We start from the raw sequence: 13,859 nt of genomic DNA on the forward strand, positions 1-13,859 counted from the left end.
AGCTGTTTCAGTTTGATTCTTCTGCTTATAATTTCAGTTTTTTTCATTATAAGATTTAAACTTTATTTTGGGTGTGGATTATTTTCAGCGGAATTGGCTGTCTTTATTTTATCCCTCCCTCTCTAGTGACTCTTGCGTGGAAGATCCACATCTTGGGTATTCATTATCCCATATGTCACTAGCTCATGGACTCTTGCTAATTACATGAAAGAAAACATAATTTATGTAAGAACTTACCTGATAAATTCATTTCTTTCATATTAGCAAGAGTCCATGAGGCCCACCCTTTTTTGTGGTGGTTATGATTTTTTTGTATAAAGCACAATTATTCCAATTCCTTATTTTTTATGCTTTCACACTTTTGTCTTATCACCCCACTTCTTGGCTATGCGTTAAACTGATTTGTGGGTGTGGTGAGGGGTGTATTTATAGGCATTTTGAGGTTTGGGAAACTTTGCCCCTCCTGGTAGGAATGTATATCCCATACGTCACTAGCTCATGGACTCTTACTAATATGAAAGAAATGAATTTATCAGGTAAGTTCTTACATAAATTATGTTTTTTTTAACAATTTTAGGTTTCTCACTGAAATTATTTACAAACAGCTTATGCAATCATGGCACAAATGGTTGTAAATGCTTCTCTGGGATCCCCTTTGTTCAGAAATAGCAGATATATATGGCTTTGGCATTGGTTTGGTAATTACCACTCTTATATTATGCCCAGCAGTGAAGGGGTTAATTAGGTAGCTTGTAGGGTTCATTTTAGCTTTAGTGTAGAGATCAGCCTCCCACCTGACACATCACACCCCCTGATCCCTCCCTGACACCTCTCAAACAGCTCTCTTCCCTCCCCCACCCCACAATGGTCACCCCCATCATCAGAAAGTCTGCCAGTACTAAAATAAAAGGCTTTTTTTTCTGCTGTGTAGGATATGCCCTTACCCCCAACCTTCTTGACACCCCCCCCCCCCCAAACTGCTCTCTAACCCTCCCTCCTCTAACTAGATCCACCATCTTAGGTACTGGCAGCTGTACTGGGAAAGTATGATGTCTTGAGAGACATGAAACTAAGAACATTGTTAGGTATGAATTAAGTAATGGCTGATACAAGAGCTGGAGTTTGAGTGCAGTAGAACTGATAACTGCATGTATACATGCAGATAAGACATATCAAAGCACAACAGTAGATTGTAGAAGTAGATCTTTAAAAGCCTACAAACATTTATAAATGAAAGTCCATACTTCATGAAACAGCAACACTCAGCTACCAAGCTGTTAGATGCAGATCTTATATCTGTATCCAGATGAAAGAACAGACCTTGATCCAGTAGGTATGGATGCTGATGTTGAATCCAGGGTTCTCTGTAGCCAATCTGACAATTGGTATCTTTACAGAACACTCAACACATGCCTTATCCTAATCAAATGTTATCTGCTTTATTTCATCACAACCCAGCCCTCTTCATCAGGTGTAGAAGGTAAAATGCAAAGGTCAATCCAAATACAATGAAAATGATATGTACATCCTAAAAGATGCCCAGGCACAGATAATGAGGTTCACAAACTCACGTAGCTACGGACACCCAACCAAGATTGGTCACTGTAGTCCTTGTACCAGAAGTCGGCACAGGATACCACCTGCATACAGTTTTCATTTATCCTGATGGAAGTTTCATATCAGGACACACAAATTGACCACAAAAAAAAAAAAATCAAAGCTACGTGTTCATTGTATGGAATATGTTATATTCAGTTATTTGCTATCATCTTTAACTGTTCTGCTTCTCGAAGTAGACTTTGTGTGTTAAGTATTGGTGCTTCTGGAATTTGTATAATTATCCTGAGTTTGAGTGCTTTTAATGTCTCTCCCATTCAGGGTGTGAAGATCCTCCAGTCTTTCATGTGGTATCTGAATCCACGCCAGGTGTTTGATCTCAGCCAGGGTGGGCCAAAGGAAGCGTAAGTACCTTAGTGGGATAATAGTTATTTCTGTCAAACACTTCTTGAGTTTGAGTCTTATGCCTCTTGCACTGTGAGTGAGGATAGCTATTTTTAATGTGTTACAAGTTAAAAGGAAGTTAAGGGACAGTAAATGTAAAAATGTTACATAATTCTTCACATAGTGCAGAATTATGTAACATTATCTTAGCGACAGCTTTAAAAATCTAAAGATTTGATAGATTTTAGCTGTCAAAGTTGTTCTTACCTGGTCTCCTCTCCAGGATCTTCTGATCATGTCTTCTGTTTCAAAAGCGCTTTGCGGGCGCGCTGTCTATTGAACTGAATGTAGCGCGCTCCCACCACCAGACCAGAGAAGACATGATCAAAAGATCCTGGAGAGGAGACCAGGTAAGTACAACTTTGACAGCTTAAAATCTATTAAATCTTCAGATTTTAGATTTCAACGTAATTTTAAAACTTTTCTTTTACAGTGCAGTGTATCACATTGTGTAGTTTGTCTTCTTGTTTTGCTCAGTTATTTTACTATTGGTCCTGCTTGTGTGTATAGTTTGTTACTGTGACTGTAATTTGCTTGTTACCGATTGTGTGTCATGTTTTTTTGTGTTTAGTGTTTGCGTGTGGGGTTTTTCCTTGCAGTTTGTGGTGTACTGCGTGTTTACTGATTTGTAATAATGTGTTTAGTATATGCTGATATGTATGTCCTTTTGTAGATGTCTGTGTGTTACTGTTGATATTTTTTCATTAAATTTGTGTTGCAATATTAAAGGGACATTTAAGTCAAAATTAAACGTTCATGATTCTGCGAGCACAGTGAGCATGTGCAAGACTTTACAGTATGTGTTTGTGCTTTGTGATTGGATGATGGCTATCACATGATTTAGAAGGTAGGAAATAAGGGAGTAACTTTGATGAAATTTGTCTGAAAAAAAATCTACTACACATTTAAAATTCAGACTAAGGGCCCGATGATTAACAGCTTGCTCCCGGCATGGAGAGAAATCGCACAAAATCTTGAGGGCTTTTGAATCCTCCATAGCGAGTTATACAGCTCTCAAGCCTTTCTAAAATTGTACTGAGGTGAATTCTTAGATAATCTCGCGAGACTAGAGAGCTTTAGATCATCGTCCTTAAGTGTTAATATGTTGTCTTTTTCTTATGTTTTTGTTTATTATGCAATTCTACTGTATTTAATGGTTATTTAAAATGTATCTCCTAATTATGTTCTTTCAATAGCTTAGAAATGTATCGTAAAGTTCCATCTTTGCGAATCCTGGCATGTGGTGGAGATGGAACTGTGAGTACTGTGCGTTTTTACTTTTTCTATTTAGTATAAAGTTTATCTGTTTTCTTGCAGCACTAATCTTCCTCTCCCTCTTTGTTCTAATAATACACTTTCAGCCTCCGCTTACTGTCTCTTGCTCTGTTTATGCACTTACCTTGCCTATGCTCTCTTTCTCGATCTATCCTTCTCTCTGTTTCTCCTTGTTCTGTTTTATATTAAAATACAGTGAATATAAAAAGTCTACACTCCCCTGTTAAAATGTCAGGTTTCTGTGATGTAAAAATGAGACAAAGATAAATCAGAACTTTTTCCACCTTTAAGGTGACCTATAAACTGTACAACTCAATTGCAAAACAAACTAAAATCTTTTAGGTGGAGGGAAGTAGAAATAAAAAACTAAAATAATATTGTTGCATAAGTGTGCACACCCTTAAACTAATACTTTGTTGAAGCACCCTTTGATTTTATTACAGCACTCAGTCTTTTTGGGTATGAGTTTTTCAGCATGGCACATCTTGACTTGGCAAGATTTGCCCACTCTTCTTTGCAAAAACACTCCAAATCTGTCAGACTGTGAGGGCATCTTTTGTGCACAGCCCACTTAAGATCACCCCACAGATTTTCAATCGGATTCAGGTCTGGGCTCTGGCTGGGCCATCCCAAAACTTTAATCTTCTTCTGGTGAAGCCATTCCTTTGTTGATTTGGATGTATGCTTTGGGTCGTTGTCATGCTGAAAGATGAGGTTCCTCTTCATGTTCAGCTTTCTAGCAGAAGCCTGAAGATTTTTTGCCAATATTGTCTGATATTTGGAACTGTTTATAATTTATTACCTTGACTAAGGCCCCAGTTCCAGCTGAAGAAAAACAGACCCAAAGCATGATGCTGCGACCAAAATGCTTCACTGTGGGTATGGTGTTCGTTTGGTGATATGCAGTGTTGTTTTTGCGCCGAACATATCTTTTGGAAATATGGCCAAAAAGTTTAATCTTGGTTTCATCAGACCATAACACCTTTTCCCACATGCTTTTGGGAGACTTCAGATGTGTTTTTGCAAAATTTAGCTGGGCTTGGATGTTTTTATTCATAAGAAAAGGCTTCCATCTTGCCATTCTACCCCATAGCCCAGACATTTGAAGAATACGGGAGATTGTTGTCACATTTACTACACAGCCATATATTCCTGCAGCTCCTTTAATGGTTCTGTAGGCCTCTTGGCAGCCTCCCACACCAGTCTTCTTCTCGTCTTTTCATCAATTTTGGAGGGATGTCCAGTTCTTGGTAATGTCACTGTTGCACCATATTTTCTCCACTTGATGATGACTGTCTTCACTGTGTTCCATGGTATATCTAATGCCTTGGAAATTCTTTTGTACCCTTCTCGTGACTGATACCTTTTAACAATGAGATCCCTCTGATGCTTTAGAAGCTCTCTGCGGACCATGGCTTTTGCTGTAGGATGCGACTAACAAAATGTCAGGAAAGACCTACTAGAACAGCTGAACTTTATTCAGAGTTAATCAGAGGCACTTTAACCCCTTAACGACCAAGGACGTACGACACACGTCCTAAAAAAAAATACACTTAATGACCGAGGACGTGTGGCGTACGTCCTTGGTCTGGAAAGCAGCTGGAAGCGATCCTGCTCGCTTCCAGCTGCTTTCCGGTTATTGCAGTGATGCCTCGATATGGAGGCATCCTGCAATAACCCCCCTTGGCCATCCGATGCAGAGAGAGCCACTCTGTGGCCCTCTCTGCACCGGACATCGATGGCCGGTATCGTTGGTGGGTGGGAGCTTACGTGGGAGGCGGGTGGGCGGCCATCGATGTTGTGTATGGAGTGGAGGGGGGCGGGATTGGGGGCGGGACCCACGGGGGCGCGCGCGTGCACGGGGGTTGGAGGGCGGGCGCGTGCACGGGGCGGGAGCGGGTGGGAACCGCTACACTACAGAAAAACAAAGTAAAAAGTAAACAAAAAAATAAAGTTTAAACATTAAAAATATATTCTAAGGGATCTGGAAGGGGTGGGGGGTTGGTCTTGGTGGGGGGGGAAAGCTACACTACAGAAAATGGCTTTTTTTTTAATAAAATGGCAAATTTTTTGCAAAACTGGGTACTGGCAGACAGCTGCCAGTACCCAAGATGGCGCCCATTAAGGCAGAGGGGAAGGGTTAGAGAGCTGTTAGGTGGGGGATCAGTGAGGTTGGGGTCTAAGGGGGGATCATACACATCAGCATATGTAAATATGCTTTTTTTTTTTTTAAAAATGGCCAAATACCTTTTATTTTAGTACTGGCAGAGTTTTTGCCAGTACTTAAGATGGCGGGGACAATTGTGGGGTGGGGGAGGGAAGAGAGCTGTTTGGGAGGGATCAGGGGGTCTGATGTTTCAGGTGGGAGGCTGAGCTCTACACTAAAGATAAAATTAACCCTGCAAGCTCCCTACAAGCTACATAATTAACCCCTTCACTGCTAGCCATAATACACGTGTGATGCGCAGCGGCATTTAGAGGCCTTCTAATTACCAAAAAGCAATGCCAAAGCCATATATGTCTGCTATTTCTGAACAAAGGGGATCCCAGAGAAGCATTTACAACCATTTGTGCCATAATTGCACAAGCTGTTTGTAAATAATTTCAGTGAGAAAGCTAAAATTGAGAAAAATTTAACTTTTTTTTTATTTGATCGCATTTGGCGGTGAAATGGTGGCATAAAATATACCAAAATTGGCCTAGATCAATACTTGGGGTTGTCTACTTCACTACAGTAAAGCTAAAACTATCCCAAAAAGCTCCCTACATGCTCCCTAATTAACCCCTTCACTGCTGGGCATAATACACGTGTGGTGCGCAGTGGCATTTAGCGGCCTTCTAATTACCAAAAAGCAACGCCAAAGTCATATATGTCTGCTATTTCTGAACAAAGGGGATCCCAGATAAGAATTTACAACAATTTATGCCATAATTGCACAAGCTGTTTGTAAATAATTTAAGTTAGAAAACAAAAGTTTGTGAAAAAATTTGTGAAAAGTGAACGATTTTTTGTATTTGATTGCATTTGGCGGTAAAATGGTGGCATGAAATATACCAAAATGGGCCTAGATCAATACTTTGGGTTGTCTACTAAAAAAAAATATATACATGTCAATGGATATTCAGAGATTCCTGAAAGATATCAGTGTTCTAATGTAACTAGCGCTAATTTTGAAAAGAAATGGTTTGGAAATAGCAAAGTGCTACTTGTATTTATGGCCCTATAGTTTACAAAAAAAGCAAAGAACATGTAAACATTGGGTATTTCTAAATTCAGGACAAAATTTAGAAACTATTTAGCATGGGTGTTTTTTTGTGGTTGTAGATGTGTAACAGATTTTGGGGGTCAAAGTTAGAAAAAGTGTGTTTTTTTTCCATTTTTTCCTCATATTTTATAATTTTTTTTATAGTAAATTATAAGATATGATGAAAATAATGGTATCTTTAGAAAGTCCATTTAATGGCGAGAAAAACGGTATATAATATGTGTGGGTACAGTAAATGAGTAAGAGGAAAATTACAGCTAAACACAAACACCACAAAAATGTAAAAATAGCCTTGGTCCCAAACGGACAGAAAATGGAAAAGTGCTGTGGTCATTAAGGGGTTAAATGATGGCAGGTGTGTACTGACTATTTAACATGATTTTGATTGTGATTGCTCAATTCTAAACACGGCTATATCCCCAGTTATAAGAGGGTGTGCACACTTATGCAACCATATTATTTTATTTTTTTATTTTTATTTCCCTCCACCTAGAAGTTTCAGTTTGTTTTTCAATCAAGTTGTACAGTTTATAGGTCACATTAAAGGTGGAAAAAGTTCTGAAATGATTTATCTTTGTCTCATTTTTTTACATCACAGAAACCTGACATTTAAACAGGGGTGTGTAGACTTTTTATATCCACTGTATATATATATATATATATATATATATATATATATATATATATATGTATGTATGTGTGTGTGTCTATATATATATATATATGAAGTAAAACACAAAAAACGTTACTATGTGCCGCTTCGAGGTTTTCACCCCTTGAGCAACAACCTTGAAACGTCACATAGTAAAGATTTTTGTGTATGTAATTCCAGAGAGTGCATTTTTCTTCATTTCTCATTATAAAATATTTGCACCCTGGTATCTATAACATTAAATGATTGTGAGAGTGCTGTATCTTCTGATTATTATATATGTGTGTGTAAATATATATATATATATATATATATATATATATATATATAATCATGTAAAATGTTTTAGTCTCTACCTCTACTTTACCCAGAGCCTCAGTTTTCTTTCTACCTATTTGAATTGGTGCATGCGTTGGGATGCTTTGATTAGTTCTTCACTTAAAGGGATATGAAACCCAAAATTTGTATTTCATGATTCAGATCAGGCATGCGATTTTAAACAAATTTTCTAATTTACTTCTATTATCACTTTTTATTTGTTCTCTTGGTATCTTTTGTTGAAAAGAAGGGAAGTAAGCTTAGGAGCTGTCCCATTTCTTGAGCACTATATGGCAGTAGTTTTGCAAGAAAGTTATCCATTTGCAGGAGCACTAGATGGCAGCACCATTCCCTGCCAATTAATGCTCCAGATGCCAACCTAGGTATCTCTTTAACAAAGGATATCATGGGAATGAAGCAAATTTTATAATAGAGGTTAATTTGGAAAAAATTTTTGAATAATATGTTCTATCTGAATCACAAAAGAAAATTTCTGGGTTCCATATCCCTTTAACAAAACAAATATATCCCTTATTACAGCCTACTTGTTGTCCTGACCTTTGCCTTTTACCATTAATCAAAATACCTGTAAATAACTGTAAAACTCCCTGTTTCTTATAGCAGGACACTTGCACTTATTAGCAAAGTATCTCGATACTAAAATGAACTTATTATATTTACAATAATAAGAAAAAAATGTGTGGCTGTAAGTTTTATTACTTTTAAAGGGGATTTTTTAACGCCCGCTGTGTCAGAGCATGTACAGAAACAGTGTGACAGCTGTCAGTCATAACAACAGAAACAGTGTGACAGCTGTCAGTCATAACAACAGAAACAGTGTGACAGCTGTCAGTCATAACAACAGAAACAGTGTAACAGCTGTCAGTCATAACAACAGAAACAGTGTAACAGCTGTCAGTCATAACACTCTGCAGTGGCTTTTGTAGTTTTTTCTTTTCAGGTAGTTCCAGGATTCCTCCTCTTGCTCCTACAGAACTCCTGTCTGTTTTGCAATAAAACATAGTTGTTTATTAGTTTGGAGCTCTGTACTATTTTCTGCTTTGATATATCACAGAAGACACAGAGTCCAGATAATTTACCGTCTCTGTAGTTCCTCTAGTATAAATTAGTGTGAGGACTTCTTGCAAGGTTTAGTTTACTGGGGAGAAGACCGTATATGCTGTGTGATTTTTCTATATCCCCATATTTATAACACACTGATTATTTGGATTATGAGGATTCCCTTAACCTTTATAGGTTTTAGGGGAAATAGACTTGTTTTTTTGCAGGAATCTCTTTTAGAGATTATCCTTATTTGGCTCAATACGTCTGTTAATCATTTTTATCTTGTACATTCTGGGACATGATTTGTTCTCTTTGGTGTAAGACCGGATACATCTCTACCAGCTAGTTTTCCTATTAGAAACAAATCTTCTATAGTTTTATCTCTTTGTGAGAGGGAAGAAGCAGATTTTTTTTGTCTTTCTCATTCATGTCAGGCTATAATATTACATAAAGGAAAGCTTTGCAATTAATTGTTTTTTCTCTTCCAATTCAATATCCAAAGGCTACATTATACTTAAGCACTAATGAACATTTTAATTTTTGAAACGTCAAATATATATATATATATATTTGTTTGCTCTAAATGTGCAGTTCTTTTATATAATATATGCTGCAGCCTTCTCTGATTTACAAGTTATAAATAGATTTTCAAAGGATTATTTGTTCAGTCATAGGGATGAGGTCTTAACAGGAGATGTGGAAGGGAGGGCAACAGAACACTAGCATCATTTCTGAAAGATTATGCAATTGTTGGTATTATGATCTTTGATCAGTGCATGGTTTCATTTTGTGTAAAATTATTTACACCACACATTTTAGCTCTGCTTGTCCATAGATTAATTATGTGGTATTCCATATCTGCATTTGTCTTTTACAAAATAAGGCTGTAATATATATAAAAAAATAAGACTGCTTAATCTAGGAGCACTCACCAGTAGCGATGATCCCATTATGGGGAACAGGACAGTAAACTCCAACTAAATAAAATGTGTCACTGTAGACTCAAGGTCATTTTTTTACTGTCCGTTAAAGGGGTTGAATAAATTCCCAGTCCTCCTTACTCCAGATTACTCCAGAAATTATGTAATAAATGTGAGGCTCTTTGGTTCTTTTAAACTGTGGTCACTATGTTCTTTCAGCTGAGTGGCAACATTCACTTAAAGGGACACTGAACCCAAATTTTTTATTTTGTGATTCAGATAGAATAGATAAGCAACTTTCTAATTTACTCCTATTATCAATCAATTTTTCTTCGTTCTCTTGCCATCTTTATTTGAACAAGAAGGCATCTAAGCTAAGGAGCCAGCCAATTTTTGTTTCAGACCCTGGATAGCACTTGTTTATTGGTGGGTGAATTTATCAACCAATCAGCAAGAACAACCAAGGTTGTTCACCAAAAATGGGCCGGTATCTAAACTTACATTCTTGCTTTTCAAATAAAGATACCAAGAGAATGAAGAAAATTTGATAATAGGAGTAAATTAGAAAGTCGCTTAAAATTGCATGCTCTATCTGAATCACGAAAGAAAAAAGTTGGGTTCAGTGTGCCTTTAATTAATTCTGCCTAACTAAAGTGTTACAATTTTTTATATGTAGATTTGAAAGTTCATCAATACTAACTGTATGCCTACTCTTTATCTAGGCCACTTCTCTGTGTAATGCATTTTTTTGTTTGAATAAGAGTTAATTTTAACTCATATAAAGTTGATGTTATGTTTCAGTATACACACCTTATTTTTAATTGCTGTGCCTTATACAAACATACATATACATGTCTGCCCATATTACTAAAAATATTTTTCTCTTGAAGATGCTGGAGCCTTTAGACACCCAATAGAACAGATAACTAAGATAACTCTTTAATTTGTTACAAGAGCATATTGATCATTTGTTATTATTCATGTGTTCTCTCATTAAAACAACACAAATTATGTTCTGTTCTTTCAGATATGTAAGTTGTTTCTCTGTGTGTTTACTAATATTCATCTATATTTATCATTTGTGGCAGAAGCTACAGCAGATTCATTGAGACTCAATGTAACCAACAGGGGTGCAGAAAATATAGTCTACTGAGTAATATGGCAGAAAGCATATGTAGCCTACTTTTTGAACCACATAGGTTATTTCACCAGAACTTAAAAATCTTTAAATGGCCAAGTGTTTGAAGAATGTTCTTTATTTAAAATTAAAAACAAGAGCCTTTTCGCCTCAATTAAGGGTTTACAAGACAAAATACTCCTAGTTTCTTTCATGTAATTAGCAAGAGTCCATGAGCTAGTGACGTATGGGATATACATTCCTACCAGGAGGGGCAAAGTTTCCCAAACCTCAAAATGCCTATAAATACACCCCTCACCACACCCACAATTCAGTTTTACAAACTTTGCCTCCGATGGAGGTGGTGAAGTAAGTTTGTGCTAGATTCTACGTTGATATGCGCTCCGCAGCAAGTTGGAGCCCGGTTTTCCTCTCAGCGTGCAGTGAATGTCAGAGGGATGTGAGGAGTTTTGCCTATTTGAATGCAGTGATCTCCTTCTAAGGGGTCTATTTCATAGGTTCTCTGTTATCGGTCGTAGAGATTCATCTCTTACCTCCCTTTTCAGATCGACGATATACTCTTATATATACCATTACCTCTGCTGATTCTCGTTTCAGTACTGGTTTGGCTATCTACTATATGTAGATGAGTGTCCTGGGGTAAGTAAGTCTTATTTTCTGTGACACTCCTAGCTATGGTTGGGCACTTTGTTTATAAAGTTCTAAATATATGCATTCAAACATTTATTTGCCTTGACTCAGAATGTTCAACTTTCCTTATTTTCAGACAGTCAGTTTCATATTTGGGATAATGCATTTTAACATTTTTCTTACCTTAAAATTTGACTTTTTCCCTGTGGGCTGTTAGGCTCGCGGGGGCTGAAAATGCTTCATTTTATTGCGTCATTCTTGGCGCGGACTTTTTTGGCGCAAAAATTCTATTTCCGTTTCCGGCGTCATACGTGTCGCCGGAAGTTGCGTCATTTTTTGACGTTATTTTGCGCCAAAAATGTCGGCGTTCCGGATGTGGCGTCATTTTTGGCGCCAAAAAGCATTTAGGCGCCAAATAATGTGGGCGTCTTATTTGGCGCGAAAAAATATGGGCGTCACTTTTGTCTCCACATTATTTAAGTCTCATTTTTTATTGCTTCTGGTTGCTAGAAGCTTGTTCTTTGGCATTTTTTCCCATTCCTGAAACTGTCATTTAAGGAATTTGATCAATTTTGCTTTATATATATGTTGTTTTTTCTCTTACATATTGCAAGATGTCTCACGTTGCATCTGAGTCAGAAGATACTACAGGAAAATCGCTGTCAAGTGCTGAATCTACCAAAGCTAAGTGTATCTGCTGTAAACTTTTGGTAGCTATTTCTCCAGCTGTTGTTTGTATTGATTGTCATGACAAACTTGTTAAAGCAGATAATATTTCCTTTAGTAAAGTACCATTGCCTGTTGCAGTTCCTTCAACATCTAAGGTGCAGAATGTTCCTGATAATATAAGAGATTTTGTTTCTGAATCCATAAAGAAGGCTATGTCTGTTATTTCTCCTTCTAGTAAACGTAAAAAATCTTTTAAAACTTCTCTCCCTACAGATGAATTTTTAACTGAACATCATCATTCTGATTCTGATGATTCCTCTGGTTCAGAGGATTCTGTCTCAGAGGTTGATGCTGATAAATCTTAGAAATTGTGGTTCCTTCATTATGTCCTAATCCTAAGAATTCTAAGGAGAAATCGTTGCATTCTTTGGATGTTGTTACAGCTTTGAAATATTATGTTGAAGCTACGAAATCTTTTTGTAAGGCTTCTAGTCTATTTGTTATCTTTTCCGGTTCTAGAAAAGGCCAGAAAGCTTCTGCCATTTCTTTGGCATCTTGGTTGAAATCTTTAATTCATCTTGCCTATGTTGAGTCGGGTAAAACTCCGCCTCAGAGAATTACAGCTCATTCTACTAGGTCAGTTTCTACTTCCTGGGCGTTTAGGAATGAAGCTTCGGTTGACCAGATCTGCAAAGCAGCGACTTGGTCCTCTTTGCATACTTTTACTAAATTCTACCATTTTGATGTATTTTCTTCTTCTGAAGCAGTTTTTGGTAGAAAAGTACTTCAGGCAGCGGTTTCAGTTTGAATCTTCTGCTTATGTTTTTCGTTAAACTTTATTTTGGGTGTGGATTATTTTCAGCAGGAATTGGCTGTCTTTATTTTATCCCTCCCTCTCTAGTGACTCTTGTGTGGAAAGATCCACTTCTTGGGTAGTCATTATCCCATACGTCACTAGCTCATGGACTCTTGCTAATTACATGAAAGAAAACATAATTTATGTAAGAACTTACCTGATAAATTCATTTCTTTCATATTAGCAAGAGTCCATGAGGCCCGCCCTTTTTTTGTGGTGGTTATGATTTTGTATAAAGCACAATTATTCCAATTCCTTATTTTATATGCTTTCGCACTTTTTTATCACCCCACTTCTTGGCTATTCGTTAAACTGAATTGTGGGTGTGGTGAGGGGTGTATTTATAGGCATTTTGAGGTTTGGGAAACTTTGCCCCTCCTGGTAGGAATGTATATCCCATACGTCACTAGCTCATGGACTCTTGCTAATATGAAAGAAATTAATTTATCAGGTAAGTTCTTACATAAATTATGTTTTTCCTAATTGTATTCAACTTTTGATAAGTGTTCTTCACAGCACATTTTGCCTTCCTGGTGACATTATGTAGTAGACGGGTGGAAGCATTGTAATACTTTGCAATATTATAACATTTTCTCTTGTAAGGTGTATCCAGTCCACGGATTCATCCTTTACTTGTGGGATATTCTCCTTCCTAACAGGAAGTGGCAAAGAGAGCACACAGCAGAGCTGTCCATATAGCTCCCCCTCTAGCTCCACCCCCCAGTCATTCTCTTTGCCGGCTCTAAGCAATAGGGTCCCTCTCGGAAGGGTAAAGTGAATGTGGTGTTAGATTTGTAGTTTTTGTTCTACAAGCAAAAGTTTGTTATTTTAGATAAAATATTTTTTATTAACCACAAGCCTCCTCCTTGTACATCAGGTAAATGACATGTAACTTACAATGAGAAAGAGAAAAAAAGAAAGGAAAAACGTTAGGCAGCAAAACACATATTACCTTACACACAATTATAATCCTTATCTAAGATGCTATATTTGCTGCGGTCCATCTTAGAATATGTGGAGGCTTCTCTCATTTTCATACTTTTTCCCTTGGTTACTCCTTTTATATGTC

General features: G+C 37.2%; 1 protein-coding gene across 4 annotated transcripts in view; it reads left to right on the forward strand.

Moving 5' to 3' along the window:
• The window catches only part of DGKZ (diacylglycerol kinase zeta), an 821,282-nt gene that overhangs the window by 490,025 nt on the left and 317,398 nt on the right, over nucleotides 1-13,859 (forward strand). For all 4 annotated transcript variants that reach the window (XM_053720300.1, XM_053720299.1, XM_053720298.1 and 1 more), the window contains 2 exons: nucleotides 1,879-1,961; nucleotides 3,198-3,258. In XM_053720300.1, the coding sequence (XP_053576275.1) occupies nucleotides 1,879-1,961; nucleotides 3,198-3,258 (144 nt within the window). The remainder of the gene's footprint in view (nucleotides 1-1,878; nucleotides 1,962-3,197; nucleotides 3,259-13,859) is intronic.

The sequence above is a fragment of the Bombina bombina genome, chromosome 7 (genome assembly GCF_027579735.1).
Source record: "Bombina bombina isolate aBomBom1 chromosome 7, aBomBom1.pri, whole genome shotgun sequence".
Lineage (NCBI taxonomy): Eukaryota > Metazoa > Chordata > Amphibia > Anura > Bombinatoridae > Bombina > Bombina bombina.